Here is a 22304-nt window from a genome sequence, read left to right as displayed (position 1 = left end):
AAAACCAAGATTATGGCAACCAGCTTGATTGATAACTGGCAAATAGAGGGAGAAAACATGGAGGCAGTGACAGGCTTTGTCTTTCTAGGCGCAAAGATTACTGCAGACGCTGACTGCAGCCAGGAAATCAGAAGACGTTTGCTTCTTGGGAGGAGAGCAATGAGAAATCTTGATAAAATAGTGAAGAGCAGAGACATCACACTGACAACAAAGGTCCGCATAGTGAAAGCAATGGTATTCCCCATAGTAACCTATGGCTGCGAGAGCTGGACCATAAGGAAGGCTGAGCAAAGGAAGATAGATGCTTTTGAACTGTGGTGCTGAAGGAAAATTCTGAGAGTGCCTTGGACTGCAAGAAGATCAAACCAGTCCATACTCCAGGAAAGAAAGCCAGACTGCTCACTTGAGGGAAGGATATTAAAGGCAAAACTGAAGTACTTTGGCCACATAATGAGAAGACAGGATACCCTGGAGAAGATGCTGATGCTCGGGAAAGTGGAAGGCAAAAGGAAGAGGGGCCGACCAAGCGCAAGATGGATGGATGATATTCTGGAGGTGACGGACTCGACCTTGGGGGAGCTGGGGGTGGCGACGGCCGAAAGGAAGCTCCGGCGTGGGCTGGTCCATGAAGTCACGAAGAGTCGGAAGTGACTGAACGAATAAACAACAACAGAAGCTCGTCAAAGAAGGGTTGGTCTGCATTACAGCTCATTCCTTTCTTTTGTCATCTGCTTCATCTAATGTTCATGGTGTTTTGCAGCTCTCCTATACCTCTCCTAAACATGATTTTGTGGCAACATTTTGAAAACTCCTGTTACCACACTTGCTTAGAATATGCATCTCTAAATACATTTGCAAACTACTTCTCTGTGTTCAGGAACTAAGTCCTCCTGGAACATGAATGGCTGGGAGGAATTAAGCTCAAACATACTAAGAGAACTGTTTCTCACTGTGATCTTGGTTCTATGGTGCCAGAAGACAGGCTGCTGTCTGTCTGGTAGAACTCATCCAGAAACTAGCACTCTGACCAAAACACAAGGAAGCCATGTATGAGTAACTTGATGGTTTAGTTGAGGTAGCAGAGGGCCCTTGTAAGGAATTCAGGGAAGCAAGAGAGACAAGATCAGCACTTTTCCAGGAATGGAGTTATATTGAGAAAGTATAATAAAATGGCAATGTAATAGATAACTACTGAAGGCTTGTCCCAAAGAGAAATCGGAGAGGAGGGCTTGTGGGGGAATGCTTGTGGCATGGCTGTGCATTGGTCTGCTCTGCTTTGACTCTGGAGAAGGAAGGAGGAAGGGTAAATTTGTGGTTTTAATGGGAAAGCAGACTTAGGGTGCAATCCTATGCATGTTTAGACAGAAAAAAAGTCCTACAACTCCCAGCATATGAAATAAATGTTGATTTGTACATGCTTATTTACAATTTGATACTTGAGTGTTTATTATGTGATAGGTAGCTCTGTGCTTCTAGTAGCTATCTTAGTGGGTCACTTCCTTCATCCTTTTTATTATATAATTTAATTCTGTGACAGACCATTATTAGGAAGATATTTTAATAATTGTTATTAAAAGATATATCCTTGAGCAGTACAAACATTGCTGAGACTTTCATTTTAAACACATTCAGCTCAATATAAAAGGCACCAATGCTAGAAACGGTGACAAAAATCTGACCCAGGGGATCTCTTGACCGTTGTTTATATGGAAACCTCCTCCATCTCCTTGACACCAACTTAGGAAGAAATGTTTCCATAAACGATTCTCCAGTATCAGCTGAGTTTCTTTAAGAAGAGGTGTATTCCATTCTCAGACCTCAGGACAATCTGAGGAATGGGAATAGGAAGATTTGCTGGATCTGGCAGGATTTCAAAGCGAAGCAGTGTCAGAGCAAGAGCTGTTTTTATCTCGTTCATGGCAAATTGCTGTCCAATGCAATTCCTAATGAGAGGAAAAGAAAGGCCTTGAAAATGTTCAATCTTCAACGTTCTTCTAATTCCAAGAAACCTTTGTTTATGTTCAATCAGGTCAGGGCAGTTTATTATTCAGTCATCTAGCAGGCAGTGATCTTCTTTTGCAAATCAAGTATGATTCACAATAAAATAGGACATGGCCCAGAAGTAACCTCCAGTTGAGTTTATAGACATATAGTCTAAGTTCCTTAACTGATGAGGCCACTGTATTACACCAATAAGAACTTATCTTTACTGACAGGCCTTCCTGCTATGTGAACCTGCAACTGACCAGGCTATGTATTTTGTCGTATCATTGGCTTGACCTTCAGGTTGTAATAACAGACCAATAATATTCTCCCATGCGGTACCTACTTAACAGCATAGATCATTATTTGGTACAAAATGTGAAATATTTAATGCACTCACTCTTCTAGAAAGTGATGGAGTTTTACCAAGTAATATTTCATTGAAATGAATTAAACAAGAGTGAAAGGGCTATGGGAGATCACTGCTAATCTCAGGGGCTGGCAATGCCTTAGGACATGTCAAGTTCTTATTTTTAAATCAATGCTATTAAAACAGTACATTTCACACTCACCTTGATCCAGCTGCAAAAGGGATAAATGCATAAGGATGCCTCTGGGACAAGTTTTCTGCTGAAAATCTTGTAGGATCGAATACCTAAAATAAGAGCATTTGTGGGTACATCATTATTGGTTCTTGGCGGCTAAACTGCAGTCTTACTTTTGAGATAAAAATGAGATGGAGGAGAAAAATCTTGTATGATCATAGAGGAACTAAACACAAATCCTTTGGAGAACAATAAAAAGAAACTGCATTGTTCCAAGTATGACAGAGAATACATAGATACACCCCCCCCACACACACACACACACACTCATTCTCTTATGTTGCACAGTCATGGGCAGCTTTTGGAGCTTCTTAAAATAACAGTATGCATTAACCTGGAAAAATCACCTAGGTTTAATTAAATGGGGAATTCCCTGTCACACTGAAGCCCATGTGCATATTGGAGCCTGTGGAAGTTCAGATCATAGCAAAATCTTTGAATTTAACTACACAGTTGCTTTCTTCCCTCTTATTTAGAATAAATTACTTACCTCAGGGTCTTGCCACACACTAGCGTCTTTATGAACACAGTGAATGGCAACTGAAACTATAGAGCCTGTAAAGTAATGAACAAGAGAATATGGAGATTAGAACATGTAGAATTGTGAGTGCTTTAAGGCAAGAAGATTGATAGTCCTTGAGATTTAAATGCTTCCGCAACTAGTTCCATGCACCAATAGACTTTGGGGGCTTATATTTTATAAACAGCATTGCTCATAGGCAAGGCTAAAGCAGCTCTTTAGATTCTGGTTTATGCTTTTTTGTTGGTGTTAAGGATCTGTTTAAAGTAGGTGCAATGGCGGATTTCCGTTGTGATACAACAAATTAGCAGAACCTGAGTGCAAAAGAATACTTAATTTCAGTAAGTGGTTTGAAGGCTCAACAAAACCCCACAGTTCACCATGAAAAGGGGATGCAACTGCCCTCTAATAAACCAACTTTGGTAATGAGTCAATTCAGTCCAGCTGAAACAGGTTATCTAGATCCTAGTTGTGAATCTGGATGGACAAACCATTAACACAAATACTCAGCATCCTGCAGAAACAAACCACAGACATTACTGGGATTTTGCAGGAATAGGGTCATAACTTTGTGTCTGCTTCTGGTGATCTTTACCACTCCCTCCCCATAATATAGGCAATGCCCTGCAAATCCCCATTCCATTCTCATATTTCTCCTTTCCCTTGACTATTTGATTTTAGATCTTGGAGCAGAAATTACCAGAGAGTTTAGAGCAATTAAAATACTTGAAATGAGAGTTCAATGAGTTTTTCAAAAGTTTTCATATAGCGGGCAATTGCTTATTCCAACTGCAGTACCTCTCTCATTTGATCTGCTACCAGTATTATATTTATCTCCTTATATATAACTCCTTATCAGTTCTATGGATGCTATAATGCAAGGGTGAGCAGTGTGTAGCAACCTCTGCTCCCCAAACTGTAAATAAATAAATAAACAAACAAAATGGTATCTGTAGTGGCATTCTGAAGCTTTTTTTTTTTTTTAACCCTTTTAGTGCTCTGTACTACTATGGAGCACCAAAAGGATCAAAATTAGCTTGAAAAGAAGCTACTTTTTACCCCTTTCGTACTCCATAGCCATTCCAGATGCCATTTTAAGATATTATGTTCAGTGCTGTGGGTGGGGAGGTGCGGCCCTCAGGGGGTCTGGGAGGCAAAAATGCCCCCTGGACCTCCCAAAGTTGCCCACAACTGCTATACATTGTTTTATACACTGAAGTCAGTTTAGATAAGCCAGATTATTAACTGCACCACAGATAATGGCACAATTTTCTAGGCCAGGGGTGCACAGCCTCACACCTGGGTGCTCCTCCAAATAATTTCAGTGGGGGGACTGGACAGAAGAAATTTTCAATGGACTGAGTCTGGAAAGTAACTCTATGGGATTTCTAAATGCTGGCTAGTCTGTGAGCAGCTTTCCACAAGCTGAAAGCACATCTAGTCTGTCTGTCTGTCTGTCTATCTATCTATCTATCTATCTATTGGCTGCCTTTCAGGGCAGAAGCCCTCCCACGGCGGCTTACAGCAATAAAATACATAAAACAGTTAAAATATTAAAAAGTGATAAAAACAATAAAAACAAACATAAAAGCCAACAATAAAACCAGCAACAGCAACTGCAGTAATAGCAACAACAGCAGTCATATCAAGAGAAGGCCAGGGGTAAAATAATGTGTTTTCAAGGCCTTCTTAAAAGCCTGCATTGACGGAGCATGGTAGACCTCCAATGGCAACTTGTTCAAAAGGTGTGGGGCCACTGCAGAGAAGTGGCCCTCTCACATGTGATCACCCACCTGACTGCTCTCATGTGTGGGCAAATGAGAAGGGCCTCTCTTTCTGATCTTAAAGTATGGGCTGGCTGATATGGATGAAGGTGATCCTCCAAGTAAATTGGTCCCAAACCATTTAAGACTTTTAAGTTCAAAACCAGCACTTTGAATTGGGCTTGGAAACACACCAGTAACCAGTGCAGCTATATCACCCTATAGGGGATTTACACAAGTTCCTGCAAGGCATATTAAAGGGATAAAGAGAGGAACTGGACTAATTTGCTCTTTCTCTTTTGAAGTCACCCTGGCCAGGAAGTGTGACACATTCAGGACCAGTAAAAGGAAGGACATAGCACATAGTTAAACTATGGAATTCAATGCCCCAAGGGGTACTGATGGCCGCCAGTCTGGACAGTTTTAAAAGGGTATTAGACTCACTTATAGAGGATAAGGCTGTCAATGGCTACATGCTACCTCTAGGACCTCTCAGTACCAGTTGCCAGGGAATACAAGCGGAAGGGTACTATAGCACTCATGTCCTGCTTGTGGGCTTCCCAAAGGCATCTGGTTGGCCACTGTGGACCAGAATCCTGGACTAGATAGGCCTTTGATCTTATGTTCTTATGTTAACCATTATGACTATGATTATACAATTATCATTATAATATCTATAATGCATTATCTATGCTCAGGGCTAAGGTATCATCCAACACTGAATTGCACAGAAGTGAATGAAAAGTAGAATTTTCCTGTTAATAAAGAACCTATGCAAACCTTCAGGCAAAGTGCGTCCATCGAAAAAGGTGATGGGTTTGCTCATCTGTCTGGACACAACTGGAATTGGAGGATATAGGCGGAGACTTTCCTTTATGCACATCGTGGTATACGTCATCTTACTAAGATCATCCCTGGAAGTTGCAGAGAAAACAGTTAAGTCTTCTGCTAGTGAATCACTTACGAGTGGAACAACATCTGGATGCAAGTCAAGCAGTCTGTTAGCTTCTGTTTCAAATTATTGAAGGTCCAGACACTGCAGACATGGTTTTCCTTTCCCCTGCTGCCATCTTGCAGAATGAGGATGAAAAACACTTGCTCAAGTAGAAATTTGAGAGATTTCATATATCACCATGGCTGTAGTTTTGGTGATTTGGGGCTAGTAAACAGTTTTAAGATGGGCATAGGTATTTAGTATTGTAGGTGGTATTTGGAAGTCAGCATCCTAAAGCTTGAATCTGAAATTCAGCTTTAAGCCCTAAGCCAGCAATCATAAACATATTGGCCTGGAAGTAAGTCCCATTGAAGCAAAGTGGAACATAAACATGGTTAGAACCAGGCTGTGGAAGTCAAAGCAGAGCAGATCAATTAATGGGAACATTGCTGCCTAATGATTCTTCCATAGGTTTTTTCTATGGTTTTGGAAATAAATGGCTCTGCACATAAAGTCAATTTGGGATCAAGTTCCAGTTTGATATTTTAAAGCAGAAAACTGTGAGACAGTCTTCTTATTCCTTCTAAGGAAATATGCAGGAATCGCATGAATAATCTTCCAATTTTATTTCATTACAGAAAAGCAGGATTTGATTGGGAGTGGAAGAGTGGCAAGGTGAGCATCTGCTTAACCCTTCTTCTTCCTGCTCTTTTCCCACTCAAAATCTTTCCCCCTAGCTGTTTTACCACCCAAAGGAGTAAAGAGATTAAAGAGAAAGTATATTGGAGAGAGGAAAAGCAGATTGGAGTGGATATTTTTGCATGAACAAATAGTGGGAGGGGAAAGGGTTAAGCAGCCTCTTCCACCCACCTTTTCTTCACTAAAACTGGCAGCTTCCCACAGCTACTTTTCTATTAAAAAAAAAACATAGTGAAACTTTTCATAGATCTCCAGGATACTGTCTGGACAAGCAAGAAAAGAAATCAAAGCCAAACAATATCAAGCTCACCACTGAATGTCTTCGCGATCCCCCAGGAGTTCCTTGATTTCTTCTCTGCATCTCTCCTGGTGCTCTGGATGCTGGGCCATGGAATGCAAGAGCCAGGAGATCCCACTGGCTGTTGTGTCATGGCCCGCAAACATGAAAGTGTCTACTTCAGCATGGAGGTCTTCATCAGACAATCCAGCTCCATTTTCATACTAACAAATTAGGGGAGTGGGAATCAGCAACCAACTTGGCGAGTATTTGTTCCAAGAAAAATAGAATGATTGATGGCCTCACTTTTGGAAGTGAACATGAAAACACACCTCATCAAAAGGTATCAGAAAAGATGGAATTTTTATATTCATCCTATGGACTGGCACAAGTAGTAATTCACTCCACCACAGCTTGAGCAGAAAGTGATGCACAGCCATCTGGCTTTGCCAAGTTTAGAAACTTGGGAGTTTGGCCTCACTTCAAGGAATGGGCAGGGTCTGTTTCCCCTGGCATCTGCATCTCTTATTGTATTTGTTTATTGGCTGACTGATTGCACTTTTAAACCACCCAGTAACCCAAGTTTTCTGGATGGTGTAAAATGCATTAAAAACATAAAATACGAACAATAAAACAAAGAATGAAAACACATAATAAAACCAAAATGAAATAAAAAGATTTATACCTTAAAAAAATCACTGAAACTAACTGATGCTTACAGCAAAAGCAATAGCTAATGAAGAAGTCACAAAGAAGCGAGCACATTTTCAAGTTCTTCATAACTCTTAATCAGGTTGGATCTTAAGCAAGGAAGAGTGTGTGCAGAGGGGGGTATGGGGGACAAACAGCTGATATAGTACCAGGTCCATGTTTCAGAGGGCCCTTGGACAAGACACGCTCAACAGGGCCTTCCCTCAGTGAGTCCACCTTTTCCCGCGTCACTGTCACCGACTCCTGTTGCTCCTCCTCCTCTTCCTTATCACCGCTACCACCTGCTTGCTTGTCAGGCAGAGAGCCAGCAAGCAAGAAGGCAGGGGCATCCGCTGCTCACCCTTCTCACCACCACTTTTGTCTGGGCCGGAATGAGAGGCCTCAGGCAGGTGAACAAGCAGGCAGAAGCGGGTCCAGAGAGCTCCTGTCAGAGGGGCCCCTACTGGGGTGTGGGCTCTTAGCAGGAGCCCAGCCATGCTTACCCTTGATGCCAGCTATGAGGTGATGCTGAGTATGATGGGGAGCCCCCATTGCCAGTTTGTTTAGTTTGTATTAGATGGAACGTGGGACATGTTAAGAAAGAACAAAAGAAAATCCTTGAACACCTTCTCCTAAAAAGTAAGGTAAGCCCACGACCCCCTTTGCTGAAACTGTCTTGAACATTTCTCCTGCCTTTCCTAATTTGGGAGAAACTTCTCCCACACCCATGAATGGACAAAAAGAGCTGGTTTGAAAATATTGGCCCAGCTCTCATCAGTACTTCTGCCTGCAATTTTCATCTGTTATGGGTGACCCATTTTTTTCCAGTAAAAGTAGAAGAAAGGAAACTGCCTTTTTTCCTCTGTGCTGATGACCTGAACCTCATCTCACATACTCAGATTGGTCTGCATAGATTGCAATCCTCAATGGCTGAATATTCCCCCCAAAATCTATTATCCATTAATTATGGGGAAACTAAAGTTATGGTCTTTGGAAATAGATCCCTGATACATAAGTGGAGAATAAATTCCCACCCCATTGAGCAAGTATCCTCCTATCATTATTTGGGTGTTCTTTTTTTCATGCTCAGGAGGCTGAAGCACCCATTTTAAGTATCTGAAATTAAAGATAAACCAGCAATTAAATGGACTACTGAAGTTTTGGTGCACAAGGGGTGGTTATCAAATCTATCCAATTCAAACCTTGCTGAAATCAAAACTAGTCTCTCAATATGCATATGGAGGAATGCTGTGGGGTTTAAAATCCTATACGACATCGAATTGTTTCAAAACAGACTGTTCAGAACTATTCTTGGTGTATCAAGGAGTACTCCATCTTCATTTTTACACTTGGAAACTGGTGTAATGCCAGTCAAAACTAATATTATTATTAGGGCCTTTAATTATTGGCTTGAGATTTTTTTCTCACCTCCAACCAGATTACCCAAATTGTGTCTTTTAGAGCAAATGAGAGCTAATCCATCCAAAACAGTATCGTGGTTTCAGAGATGAAGTTCCCAAATTCATTATTATGGCTTTTCTTCCCAGTATTTCACTATCTTAAATACAGCCCACAGTAAAGCAGTTTTTAAGGAGAGGATTTATAATGTTTCTATCCAACTGGACCTTTGTGCAGTTTCCAGTAGCAACATAGCACCCTGGGTTGCTAAGATCAAGAATAATTTTGAATGTGGAAGATATTTTATTCTTATTTCTAATTCTCATCTCAGATCAGCTCTAACACAACTAAGGATGCAGCAGATGAAAATGGCAGTTTTGGAAGGGTATTTTAATAAAACGCCTTATGCCACCAGGCTTTGCCCTTCTCATAGTGCAAAGTGGAGGACCTGCCTCATTATCTGTTCTGTTGTTCTATCTTTTCCCAAATTTGTTCCAAGTATGTAGATACATTTTTTGAGAAAAAGTCCACCTGGTCCAAATCAGACAGAATATTTTTTTTGTTTACATGTCATAAGGCAATTCTCCTGGCACTGGCCAATTTTGCCTTTGCAGCCCAAAGCTAGAGATTAAATTTTTTGACTTTGCAAACTGATTAAACACATGTAACATATGTTTTATCTGATTTTACTCATCTATGTCTTTTATATGCTTGTTGTAACCATTGGCTGAAACAATAAAAACTATTGACTGATTGACTGATTGATTGATTGATTGTCTATTATGCAGTCTATAGTTTCTCCACTAGGTGGCTAGGCATTCCATAGTTATATATTGAGAGAAAAAACTGGAATTCAGCTGAGAAAGTCACTCCAAGCTCCCCTTGGATTCTGTCTGAATCCCATCAGAATTACTAGAATGACAGCAGGGCCTAAGTGCAAATGGTTTTTGGAGGAATTGTTATCTATCTCTGTTTCAGGTTTCTCCAGCAAACAAGGCTAAGCCTGATAAAAGCAGCACCGGGCAGAGCTATCCTGACCAGCTTTATATGCTGCCATTGCATTATTCTAGGACTGTAATATATTAGAAGCATGTTGTGGCAGGCAAGAGCATATTGTCTGGACCTTAACATGCATAAACTTACCTAAAACATCCTGAGTACATGGCCTCATTGTGATGATGATGATGATGATGATGATGATGATAATGAATGATAATATAAAATACTTGTTTTGTTATGATTGGTCATGAAATATATTTGTTGCATTCACAGAATTATAGAGTCGGAAGGGGTGCTGGAGGTCATCTAGTCCAATGCTCTACTCAGTGCAGCTGTCTATGTATATTTTATGTTTCATCCTCTCACCAGAAGAAACCAAGCATCAGACACTGAAGCTGTTCACTCTTAGGGTGGTTTTGAGAGTGAGCACTGGTATAACCATAACAGTATTAGGGGGTGTTACATTGGGCATTGGTGTAACTATAAGGTACGGGGTGTTAAACTGCTTCATATGATTTCTTACTTTGGCACAAAGAAGAATGTCCAAGAAGTCCAAGTGTCTCTTCTTCTGGATCTTTTCAAGTTTTCTTTCATTCTGGAGGGATTTCTTCCTCTCTTCAATTACTTTTTCTATGTATTGGTTACAAGATAAAGTTACACCAGCAAGGGCATAGTAAATGAATGCATTTATTTCTACCCCATCTTACCCCTTGAGTTTAGGGCAGGTAGTAAACATAGAAAGGGCCTTCTTTATGGCCGCACTTCACCTGTGGAGCTCTTTGCCCTGGGAGGCTCATTTGGCCTCCTCTTTTGGTGCTTCACCGGGTGGCAAAAACCTTCTGATCCAGGCAGTTATTTTTCAGGTAGCATAAATTGTTTTATCTGATGTCTATCTGATGCACCTGTTTTTATTGTATTTCTTTTATTTGTTTTTGCGGTTTGGAATGTTACGGTTGTTTTTCATTGTTGTTGTGCATAACCACCAGAAAGGTGGGATATTTTTTGTATTAAATAAATACATTTCAAAATATACAAAGTAAAGCATACAAAAGAATACAGCCAATGTACAACTAGAATGTCCCTTAATGGGTCCAAAGAAAATTTGGCAGACTGTGTGATTTTAGAAGATCTCCTAGCACAGAAAAGACTTACTAGGGCTTAATAGAGTACACCAGATGCTGACATGCCAGCCATCTATCAGACCTAGTAAGGTTTGTCCCCATGCCTAGCAGAACCAGAATAAGGCCTTACTCCTACAGACATGTACCTGGAAATAAGCCTAATGGAACTCACTGGAGCTTGCTTCCAAGTAGACATCTATATATTTGCAGAAAAATTATGCAAAAGTAGTAAAATATGTATTGAAGTCATAGAATTCAGCCTTTGTGCAATGTTTGGATTATCTTTCTCCAGAATTTTGGAGGTGGGCTTGATCAACAATGGAGTGCTTCTGAGCATCAACAGAGATCCTTCTACTTAGCACACAACAGAATCACGAGAAAGGGTTCCAGCTTAGACCATTCCAGGAAGATTTATTTCCCAACACTACTGATTTTCAAAATCAAGCAGTGGACACAATCCAGAACTATTGGTCCTTGCCCCCAGCCACCCTTCTTTAACCCAGGCGAATTTCCTCTTAGTATTACTCATTATGCCATCATGGCACACCAAAGCATCTACATGTAGTATTAAATTTAACCAAAGCTTATGTAGAAGCATGAGAAGTAGATGCCATTGTTTGAGAGGTACCTGTATGATGATGCGCCAACCTGCAGGCCTCCTTAAAGCACTGTCCTGATTTGGTGCATGAATAGACAAGATCATTCTGGAGCAATGCAGAAGTGATTCTCCGAAATAATAGAAGAGTCAGATCAGACACAGCTTTGACATAATAATCCATTTCTCTGGAGGGGAAAAAACACAACACCAACAGAAATATTTTCAGGTATACAAATTACGGTTGTCAGAGAAATCTACAACAGATTCAAATGCGTTCGGATTTCTATGAATCTGACCTGCAAATTCTGCAGCAGACCGGCTTTTTCCAAATCACGTGGATTCCGTGGACTTGTGGACAGGTTTTGCACTTTTGGTGGGGTGGAGAGAGTTGTGCTAATTTGCACATGCACATTAACTAATGCACATTAGCACATTTGTGCAAGTGTGTAATAGCGCAAGTAGAACAAAATTCTGGTTAAAAAAATCCAGTTCCATCAATGAGCAGACAACGGAATGAAAGATGCCTGCCAATCCGCAAAACACAGACAGAATGGATTTCACGAAATCCACACATCCTTAATACAAATATGGGCCATGCTGGCCTCCCTGAACATTATCTTATAATTTGACACTCCTAACCTGTCAGTCTGGCAGTTGCTCTGGAAACTGAATGCACACTTCATAATGCTGTCAAGAGTCATTAAACTGACATGGTCAAACATCTCCAAAGACTTTGTGGGATTCTTTGCAATCAACTTCTCCCACTTATCCTAATGTGGAAAGTAGAGATGAGAAAGATTAAGTTGGTTAGATCACCTGAAAGCAAAAGATCTGCTCTTAAAAAAAAATGGGATGATGAAAAAAAATCATTGTTGTTGTTTTTAATCCTGGTAAAGCTGAAGATTCAGGCTATACTACCAAGATATATAGACCTTGCACAAGTCTTTTAGTTTTACTCTGGATGTGTATCAATATGAAGCAGCCTTCTGCAATATGTACCATACACTGGTGCATTGCTGTACAACCATGCCAGATCTGCATATAGATGAGTGTAATTGCTGGCAATGTGATTTCTATGATAATCTGCATCCTGTTAGGAACGCTATGGTCGTCTCATTGAATACTATTCCCCCTTTTTTTTTTTAATGCAGGAGAGGGCAACCTCCAGCCTGCAGGCCCAATCCAGTGCAAGGGGGTGCCCAATCCACCATCTGTGGCCCCTCCCTCAAGCCCCTCTGCCTGACCTGGGGAGAAGAATCCCCTTATCTCCCATCTCTGATTATCTCTGATGGGAGATAACAAGGGGGAAGCCCAACAAGGGGAATCCCTTGCTATCTCTGATCAAAGATTAGAGATAACAAGGAGTCCATTCCTTCCCAGCTTGTGCCCTATCTACACGAGTATAGTGGGAAGGAAGTGCTCAAGGTGACTGACACTCTGTGCCTCTCTCAGCACAGAAAAGTGGGTAATGATGACATTGGAGGGAGTAGGGTTTGGGAGTGGCTCCCCACCCCCTTAACATCATCTGACCCACTGGGGTCAATCCAGAGGGCAATTAGGCACCTGGACCAAATCAGGAAATCTCATTTCCAGCCTTCTGCAAGTGTCAGATCTAATACTTCATTTCTACTTGTACAAGCCATTGCATTAGCTGTTTCACAACTCACTATATCATTAGGTTAGATGTGCTGGCTGTTTCACTAGCAATTGTGCTAGTGAAACAATACCATCTCCACTATCATGACATTGGATACAATCCATAGAGCTGGTGCTGATGAATCTTTGGAAATTCAAAGCCTGGGCAGATGACTCTGTTGGTAGCCATGTGGAGGAAAGCAGGCCATGTGGCGATAATGTGTGATTTTTAAGGTACCTGGATGTAAAGCTAATGGAACATACAGCATTGTGCCCAGTATTTCACTGATAAAGAGAATTGAGTCTTCTGATACGCTCTGTGTCAACCATCTAGCTCAATCAAGAAACACACCAAAACTGGACTGGGATGATTATCTTCTAACAAATTCCTGTGCTGACCCAATAACAACAGAAATGGAGCTAAGACTCAGGGCCAGCCCTGCCATTAGGCAGAATGAGGTGACCGCCTCAGGCAGCAGATGCTGAGGGGCAGTAGTGGCAGCATCCTGGCTGTTCTCATGAACACTGGCTGTTCCCCTGTGTTGGAAGACAGAACGATGTATGCTACACAACCTGTCCAGGACCCCCTAAATTAGCCTGCTGCCTCATGTGGGAGAGGATGCCAGTCTTCAAGTTGAACTAAGATTCAACTGCCAGTCCAGTCAGCTTCTGTTTGTGGACTGGGGAGGGGTGCCATCTTGTCCTTCACATCAAGCAGCAAGATGTCTTGGGCTGGTCCTAGGGATGTTGGACAAATCCACAACAGAGTCAAAACGGTTAGGATTTCTATGAATCCAGCCTGCAGATTCTACAGTGGACTGGCTTTCTCTGAGTCACATGGACTTGAAGATTGAGTTTTTACATGGGAGGGGGGATTTGCACACATTTTCACTTGTGCCAATGCACATTAGTGCAAATTGGTGCAAGTAGAACAAAATTCTTGTACAACCCTAAAAAAAAACTGTTTCTGTCAATGAGCAGACGAAGGAATGGAAGATGCCTGACAATCCACAAAACACAAATGGAGCAGACTGAAGAAAATCTGGACATCCCTAACTGGCCTACTGAGACTTATGTCATCTGCTTTTCTTCAGCTGGTTTCATAACCTGAGAGTTGGTTGCTTACCAGCATCACTTTGGCTGAATCTGCAATTAGTGCCACATAAGGTTTCAAGATGTCATAGTGGAAAGCCGGTGTTAACAAACGCCTGTGTTGGTGCCACTTAGGTCCACTTGAGATAAGCAGGCCTTTCCCTATGTGTACAAAGAACAAAAGACAGGTTGGACCATACTGGGTCAGAGTAACATTTTTATTATTATTTTTAATGTTACAACTTGTTTGCCCTAAAGATTAACAGGTTATCATCCCAGGCTTGAAAGTTTTATGACTGATGCTATTTTAAAAACAATTGCCTTTCTCCATCCACATAGTGGTTATTCAGGTGTTGCCAGACACCATAGCATGTTGTTTTAGAACTGACAGATTACTTGGACTCTGTATGGAACTATGCATTCCAACCAGCAGAGGCAATGACCCTACTTTTGCTTATATGATCCCAGAACAAGGAGGTAAGTCGAGCTGACCCTTTCATTTTACTTCAGAATTATTTGGAATAAGCCCTGTATAATTCCAGCTCCTATGTTATTCAGGGGACTACATTTTGGTATTGGCCATTTCTTAATATCTGTGCATTCATGCACACATTAGGACTTGTTAACAGAAGTGACTGAATAAAGCAGGCTGAATCCAGAAAGTGAAGGTCTCAGCAAACTTTACTGAGGGTGCTTCCAGATGAGGCTTTCATCACATCATCACCCTACCTCATTCACAGTATTTGGGGGGGGGGGGTCAGACAATGTCATTTTCCACTCATTCCATGTTCTCCCACTGTTTCTTCAATGTTTTTTCTTACTGCAGAAAATTCATTAAGGAGAAAAAGATGGAATAGCTGCACAATGGCTTCCAATTGCTTGTGCTAGGAGCCCTCCATCTGAAAGCACTCTGAGTCATAAAGAGATAGTCGCCTGGCTAAGCAGCTAGAAGTATAAAACAGCAGAAGAAATCAGGCCAGGCTTCTAGCAGAATGAAACCACTAATCAGAACATACTAATCTTCAGAACATACTGAATATGCTAGTCTTTTTACACAAGAAACCCATGCTAAAAAGGAAACTTCGTAGCTCCATCTGACTGCTAGGCAACATTCCCTCCCCTGTTGTGACTCCTCTTTGCACCCAAGGTTTTTTGATGCGCCCAGATTTGTTAATTAACTCTGCATCCTGAGAGACCTGTAGTAATGCATGTACTAACTACTTTTAAAATGATTTTTTTAAAAAACAACAACAACACATTTCAGTTTATTGTTATCAGACACATCATACATGATCACTAACTTTGACAGCAGTTATAGAACCCAGTTTACAACCTACAACTTCAAAGCACAACAGATATTCTTAAGATCACATTGTCAAATGGTCTATTGGTGCTAAGCCAAAAGCTATACTCATTCTAAAATTGAATAAATAAAATCCCTATTCCATTTAAATGTCTGTTGCGTTATTCCTTCTCCCCTATAAATATTTGTAAGCTGTGATATTATTTATTACCATATTCTTCCATATTGTTTGTTTCCTTTCATTGCAAGGTGGTAGACAGGCAGTGGGATAGCATAGCCTATTATCAATCTAATTCCTTGTACAATATCTAACCAATATTTTTAATCTGAGGACATTCCCACCCCATACGTGCAAGAGTTCACTTCCCCTTCCACATCTCCAACATAGCTTTGATAAATTGGGGTACACTCTTGCCAGTCTAGCTGGTGCATAATACTATTTATATAATATTTTGCAAAAATATTCCCTTGGCGCAACATCCAGAAAAAGAGTTTTAGATTTCATACAAACATATACCTAATCTTTGTCAAAAAGTCTAATTATAAAACCCCTTTCCCAATTCATGGGATTTACATTTGTATCCCGTGCTTTTAATAAGATCTTATACATGTCTGATAAGTCTTTTTTGCTTCCCTGAAATGATATTTGTTTGTTTTTTCAAGTGGCATTACTCTATTTATATGTATGCCTCTTACCATGGTTTGAATACAGTTTCAGATGTGCAGGCACTGGTACAATGGTAAGCAGAGATTAGGGTATTTGCATATTAATTGGTCGTGTGTGTGTGTGTGTGTGTGTACAATTATCATTTGTGATATGAATTCTGGAATCTAGTAGTGCCCCCTCAACCAAGTCTAAAGGGCAAATTAACTGTTAGCTTGCACCCTTTTTTGATCCCCTGCCATCGCTATTCTAACATGACTAACCCTGTGTCATTTAACCCTGGCAAAGGGGAGTAATGTGCAGTTTTTAGGGCATCATTTAAACTTTATTGGATCAATTAACATTATCAATGGTTAGTTTATCAGAAAATAATTTCCATGGTCTGAGATCAATGGACAGATCAGTGTTCAAACCTAGTAAAAAAAACTTCTGTATTTCATCATTGTTATGTAATTAGGATTGTTTTATCAATCCAATCTGTAACAGTTCAGCCAGGGTTAATGTAGCGGTATTTTTTAAATGCAGCTTTGGTGACTGATCAAGCCACTAAAGAGATGAAAGACAACACCTTCAAGTGGAATCTGAAGAGCCTTTGAATGTGATCTCTTTATATAACCTTTGCCTTCTCCTTTAGGGTTTATTTCTGTTACTTATATTTTTTTTATTTAGAAAACATTTCTATATCACCTTCCAACTCTAAGAAGAGCCTCCAAAGAAATTAACATTAATAAAGCATCAATACAATTTTTAAAGCATTCAAACCGCAATAAAGCAGATAAATAAGTTCTGAATTCAGCTGATTTAGAGCCTTTTGGGATATTGAGAGGAAACCAGTATTTCCAGCCATGTGAAATACTCACTTACAACTCAGAATCTCCATTTCTAATATAATGTCTGAATTCGGAATTCACAAACCTCAGTACAGTGACAGCTTTAGGTATTTCCACACCAGAGGCCAAAAATTAAAGTGACATCTTTCTGATCTGGAATGGAATTAAATTTAACAAGATACAGAGCTAGGGAGTACAGCCAAGAAGATGGCAACCCGTCTGGAATGTACTGCCCAAGGCACATGGCTCATGGTAAATCTGTTCCTGCTTCACCATGGTGAAATGATCCATGAGTCCAAACTGCAGAAATTGCATTAGAAGTGGAAATTCAGAAGCACAAGTCACTTGCCGTTCTGAAACCCCAGCATCTTGTGAATGTCTGAACTGGCTCTTCGTTCTGATCGTATAATCAGAAAACAATAGGGGTCATTTTTTTTCTTATTCAAGTTGTCATACCACATGTTGCCCATAACTGTTTTAGTAAGTTAGTTAATGGAACCTGAATTTCCTACTCATTTGGGGTGTATTCATGAGTAATCCTGGTTGCATGGTTGCCACCAATAAGCCTGAGAGCATTTCTACACCAGGCTAAAATCCCACAGTTTTACAGGGCTTTCTGTTTCCGTTTTAAATGCAGGATCACAACAGGCTCCCTTTAGATGAGCTTCCCTTCCCTGGCTTCCCCCGCCCCCCTTGCCTGCATGTTCTACATGTTTCATTATACAGCCACTAGATGGCACTGTAGTCTAGCTCCTCTTATTGTGCGACTTCCTCTTTTCAGGAGGAAACTCAACGCGGTATAATTTGATAGCTCACTATCTCTGATCTTTTTTAAAAAAAAAATGGGATAAAGGTAATTTAGTGCAGGAGATGCCTGGGAGGTTGACAACGCCATGTAAAGGACCCGCAAACTTCCATGATTAACCAATCTCAATCGTAGGATAAAAGCCCCATGTGGAGAAGCCCGAAGTCAGCTGTTTGTATGAAGGCTGTCAATGTGTTCTGGGTAAGCAATAACAAACCCAGGGGGTTTGGGGTGTTCCTCCCTGACATGGCTACTGTTAGCCTGAACCATATGGACCGTGTTCTGTACAAGGAGATAACCAAGCTCCTACCCACAAATGAGATTTAGCTTCCTGGTGGCAACCAACATGATACGTGAACCAGTATACAGTAAACTGTATATCCCATCTTCTGAGGCTCCCAAGCTTGTAATAAGCTTTGTATTGCTTTTCTCCTGTGGTCATCTAAGATGGTCCACGTCCACAAAACATTCTTTTCTTAGATGTGCTTAATTTTCTGTTATGTCCCATTCCTCCAATCTGGTTGCCCTAGAACTAATGTCTGTTCTACCTATACTTCTAGGGATAAAATCATCTGAATCCCAAAAGCAGAATGAAAACTCTTATAGACAAAGCTGCAACCCTATCCATACTTACCTGGGAGAAAGTCCCATTGAACTTAGTAGGACTTGCTTCCAGGAGTTGCACTGCAGATCTAGTTAGGTTTTGGGTGACAGGTCTAAGCAGGTAGCACAAGGGGAATTGTAATCTTAGCTATGAAAACAATACACAAAAACTTACTTGTAAACAATTTTAACTTGTACATACATACCAATCCAAGGAATCAAAAGCTCATAGGAGATGTTTGGCTTGGGATCTAAAATAAAAGAAAAAGAAGAAAAGCTAGACATACCATTTAGTGTTACAAACGTAGATCTACAGCAACAGTTAACATCTTCAGCATTGAGGCCCATACTGAAAACGTATTATAACTGGAGGGAGCAATCCTATGTCCCCCTAGACAGCATCTGGAGACCATAGGATTTTCCGGTTTCCTGGTTCCGAGCTCAGAGACAGGAAACTGCACTCCTTGCCTCTGCCCCCTCATAGCTGGTACAGAGAGAACCACCCAGCTCCCTCTCTGTGCTCATAAAATGGAGTGCAGAGTCTGGGAGTTCCCAGGGGAGGGGAGGAGACAGAGCAGCATTCCTACAATCTTTCCTATGACTGCCACAGCCTCTTTCCCTTGCCCTCCCTGAAGCCTCTGCTAGACTGGCGAAATCACCCATCTAGCTAAAATGCAGGGAGTCAGGTCAGGTGCAAGGCACCTCCCTCTCTGCATAGGATACTCCAAGTTAAGGATTGTGCCCTTAAGGCTGGGTGAGGGATGCTGGGAGTTGGAGGACTTCTCTCTATCTAAACATGCATAGGACGGCACCTTAACTGAAGCGAGGATGAGAGAAGCAGTAAATTTGAAAATCTTTAATTACATATGTGATTGGGACATGGAGAGCTTCCTTTGCACAATTACTTTCTAAGGCGGGCCACTGCTTCAATCTTACCATGGAAGGGTTAATAGCTGAACCAGAAGACAGACACATTTTTATCACTGCTGGCAGCATTTTTCCCCATTTGAAGCAACAGCACTGTGATAGTGAGTGTGCAGCTTTCTGAGAATATTTTCAACCCCTCCTGAAATTGTACCCATGAACTACAGAAGATGCAGTGCAATAACATACATTAAAGCAGTTCTTGTTTCCGTTAGGTTTGTAAAGGGAATGTAAAACATATACTGGCCAGGCAGCTCATTCACTTTCTCTCCCACATGAACAACCATCAGGTGCTACTATAAACAGTGCAAGAAAAGCTCAAAGGTGATTTAAGACTCACGTGGAAGCATGTCCGTAGACATAAAGCAGAGCCTGAAGAATATTCTCTGAAAATACTGTTATATATTTATAACTAGCTACATATTAAGAATTAATTATCCTCAATTCATTTACTTACCTCCTCTGCAAAATACAGTTTTGGCATAATCAGGGTGGGTGACAACTAAGGAAACAATAAACCCTCCAAACCATCTGGGATAAGCATAAGGGAATTTTTCAGCCCAGTTCAACGTTATGTTCAGTTCCTCTCCATGGCTGGTTATCTGCAAAGATGGGGATTTCACTTTCATTTGCAAACCTTTCTCTTTAAAGCACAATACACATCTGAACCTTAAAAAATTACTCAGACTGTACATCCACTTTAGTCCTTAACACAAGGGGGAATTGGGTACAGTGGCTGCTTATGAATTGTCAAAAAGGAGGACAGAAGAAGGCAGTGATTTGCATAAAATTTGCATCTGTTAATTTATATGTATGGATGCAAACTTAATAAACAATTATTATAATTTCTGCTGTTCAGGTTCTAAGTGGGAAATGGTTCTTATGTTTGTCTTTTATCTTTAAATCGGAACTGGACAGGACAGCCTTTCAAATAGAGCAGGGGTGAAGCTCATGCCCAAAACTGGCCCTCCAGAATTCCCCTGGCCTATTCCCCTTCCCCCCAACCACTGATCATTTGGTGATTTCCCAGATTTTGTGCAGTCTTCCCCCTCTCCTAAAGGATTGAAATGCTTCTCCTAAGGCTTAGCTACTGGCAGTAGGAGCTTTGAGCTAAAATATGCTGGTATTTTGGGCCCCACCCCCTTTTGCCTTTGGCCCTTTCCACCAGTGGGATGCAGCCCCACAAAACTTCTCCAAAACTGAATTTGGTCCTCAGGCCGAAAGAGATTCCCTACCCCTGACAGAGGGGATGACTTCAAATACAAGACAGTCCTCTGGCAGCCCTTCAGATAGAGGACTATCTTCTATAAGACAGGACACATGGCCACTCTAGCACAGAAAGTGTGCAAAAGACAGATATGGCTAGAAGAGGCTATCCAGTTTGCTTGTCTAGATGCTACATGGAAAGGTCCCCCTCCCCCCTTCCCCCCAACACCATGACCACCAATGCTTGCTGATGTTTGGACAAACTTTTCCATCTGGCATTTTCAAAGAAAATAGAAGACTGGATTCCCTGTAATATCAGAAGCTCATTAAAAAGCCTTAAAATGGTTTGAAAACACGCCAGGAATTGAACTGTGGTCTCCTCCCTTCTCTCCCCACCTCCCATGCCTGAAAGCCACTCTAATCTAGGATATCTCCATCCCTCTATAATTCAGCCCCCATTTTTTGTTTTTTGTTTTTGTTATTATTATTTTGCTTACCTGATTAACGTTACCATAGAGCCAGTGGCTGGGGGGGCCTGGGAAATTTTCAAAAGCCTTGAGCAGTGCTTGTCTCTTGCAATACAGCTGGATGGCTTTCACCAGCACATAAAGAAGACAGAATGCAGAACATAGGAGCATGAGCTGGGAAAAGACACTTCCCATTTTCTCCCTCATGACACTGGCACAAAGAAGAACAAAGTTCCTTTTTACCGTGAGTGTTTGTTTGCTTTCTTTTTAATTTAGCCACAAATAGGTGCTGCAGCCAGTAGCCAATGAGATCAGCAGCAAGTACACACCTGCTCTCAGGTGGTTCTGCTGATGCAACATTGCTTCTAATCATATCCAAACAGTCCCAATCCTTAATAGGCTTGGGGAAAGTTTTCCAGTTCATTATCTCATCTAGCGTTTTTTCTACTTCAATTAAAAGAGACTATTAAAGAGGCCGCAGATGATCAGTTAAAGAAAAGTATCCATATTACGTTCCATAGCCATGACTCACATTTTGCAAGATCACAATCTTGATGTTACACGTGCACACACACACACAAAGCATGAGAGCAGTGTGTTCATTAAGCATTCGCTTCCTGCTACCTGAGCCACAAAGGTGAGCTTCTCTTGGTATTTTTTACAAGTCCCAGATTTTAATCTTGAAGAAATCACTTATATTCGATGAATTGAGAAGACCCTTGATGATTGAAAGAGTAAGATGTTAGTTTATCAAACCAGTTTCTGTATCAGTAGGAGTATGATTTGTGCTTGAACAAATTACCAGTCACAACTCTCACGAGCAAACATTGTTCCATTAAAAGTTACCATTCAATGGCAGCTAAAGGATACAACGACTGGAGGAAAACAATTTCTTTTATAGGCTTCCTCTTTCTCAGATGCAGTGACATCACATTTTTTATTTTGTTCACTCTCATTCTGCAAGACCCATGAAACAATTCCACACCATAGCCATGTTTTCCCCCTCTATACAAGTTCTCTAAAAATTGATAGATAAGTGTCAATGTGCATCTGAACATGTCAAATATTGTTCAGTTTGATCCTGAGAACATTCTTCCCCTGCCCCATTTGCTTGTTGGTTCTGATGCATAAAGGCAAGTAACGCTTAGTGAGATTGCCAAATGTTGTCATTACCTAGTTTGGTATGTG

General features: G+C 40.9%; 1 protein-coding gene across 1 annotated transcript; it reads right to left on the bottom strand.

The window, feature by feature from the left end:
* Nucleotides 1–1424: 1424 nt before the first annotated feature.
* Nucleotides 1425–21329, bottom strand: LOC146348201 (cytochrome P450 4B1-like). The gene is made up of 12 exons (XM_084852573.1): nucleotides 21147–21329; nucleotides 19901–20045; nucleotides 18726–18770; nucleotides 14349–14476; nucleotides 12227–12357; nucleotides 11618–11772; nucleotides 10392–10498; nucleotides 6815–7005; nucleotides 5652–5785; nucleotides 3079–3143; nucleotides 2556–2638; nucleotides 1425–1943 (listed from the first exon to the last, which is right to left on the bottom strand). The coding sequence occupies exons 1-12, from the start codon at nucleotides 21321–21323 to the stop codon at nucleotides 1775–1777; spliced, it is 1530 nt and encodes a 509-aa protein (XP_084708699.1). The 5' UTR covers nucleotides 21324–21329; the 3' UTR covers nucleotides 1425–1774.
* Nucleotides 21330–22304: the final 975 nt, after the last annotated feature.

This window comes from Heloderma suspectum, chromosome 4 (assembly GCF_057233095.1).
Source record: "Heloderma suspectum isolate Gila_16-S chromosome 4, 16-S_ref, whole genome shotgun sequence".
NCBI lineage: Eukaryota > Metazoa > Chordata > Lepidosauria > Squamata > Helodermatidae > Heloderma > Heloderma suspectum.
This window is presented reverse-complemented; position numbering and strand designations above follow the sequence as displayed.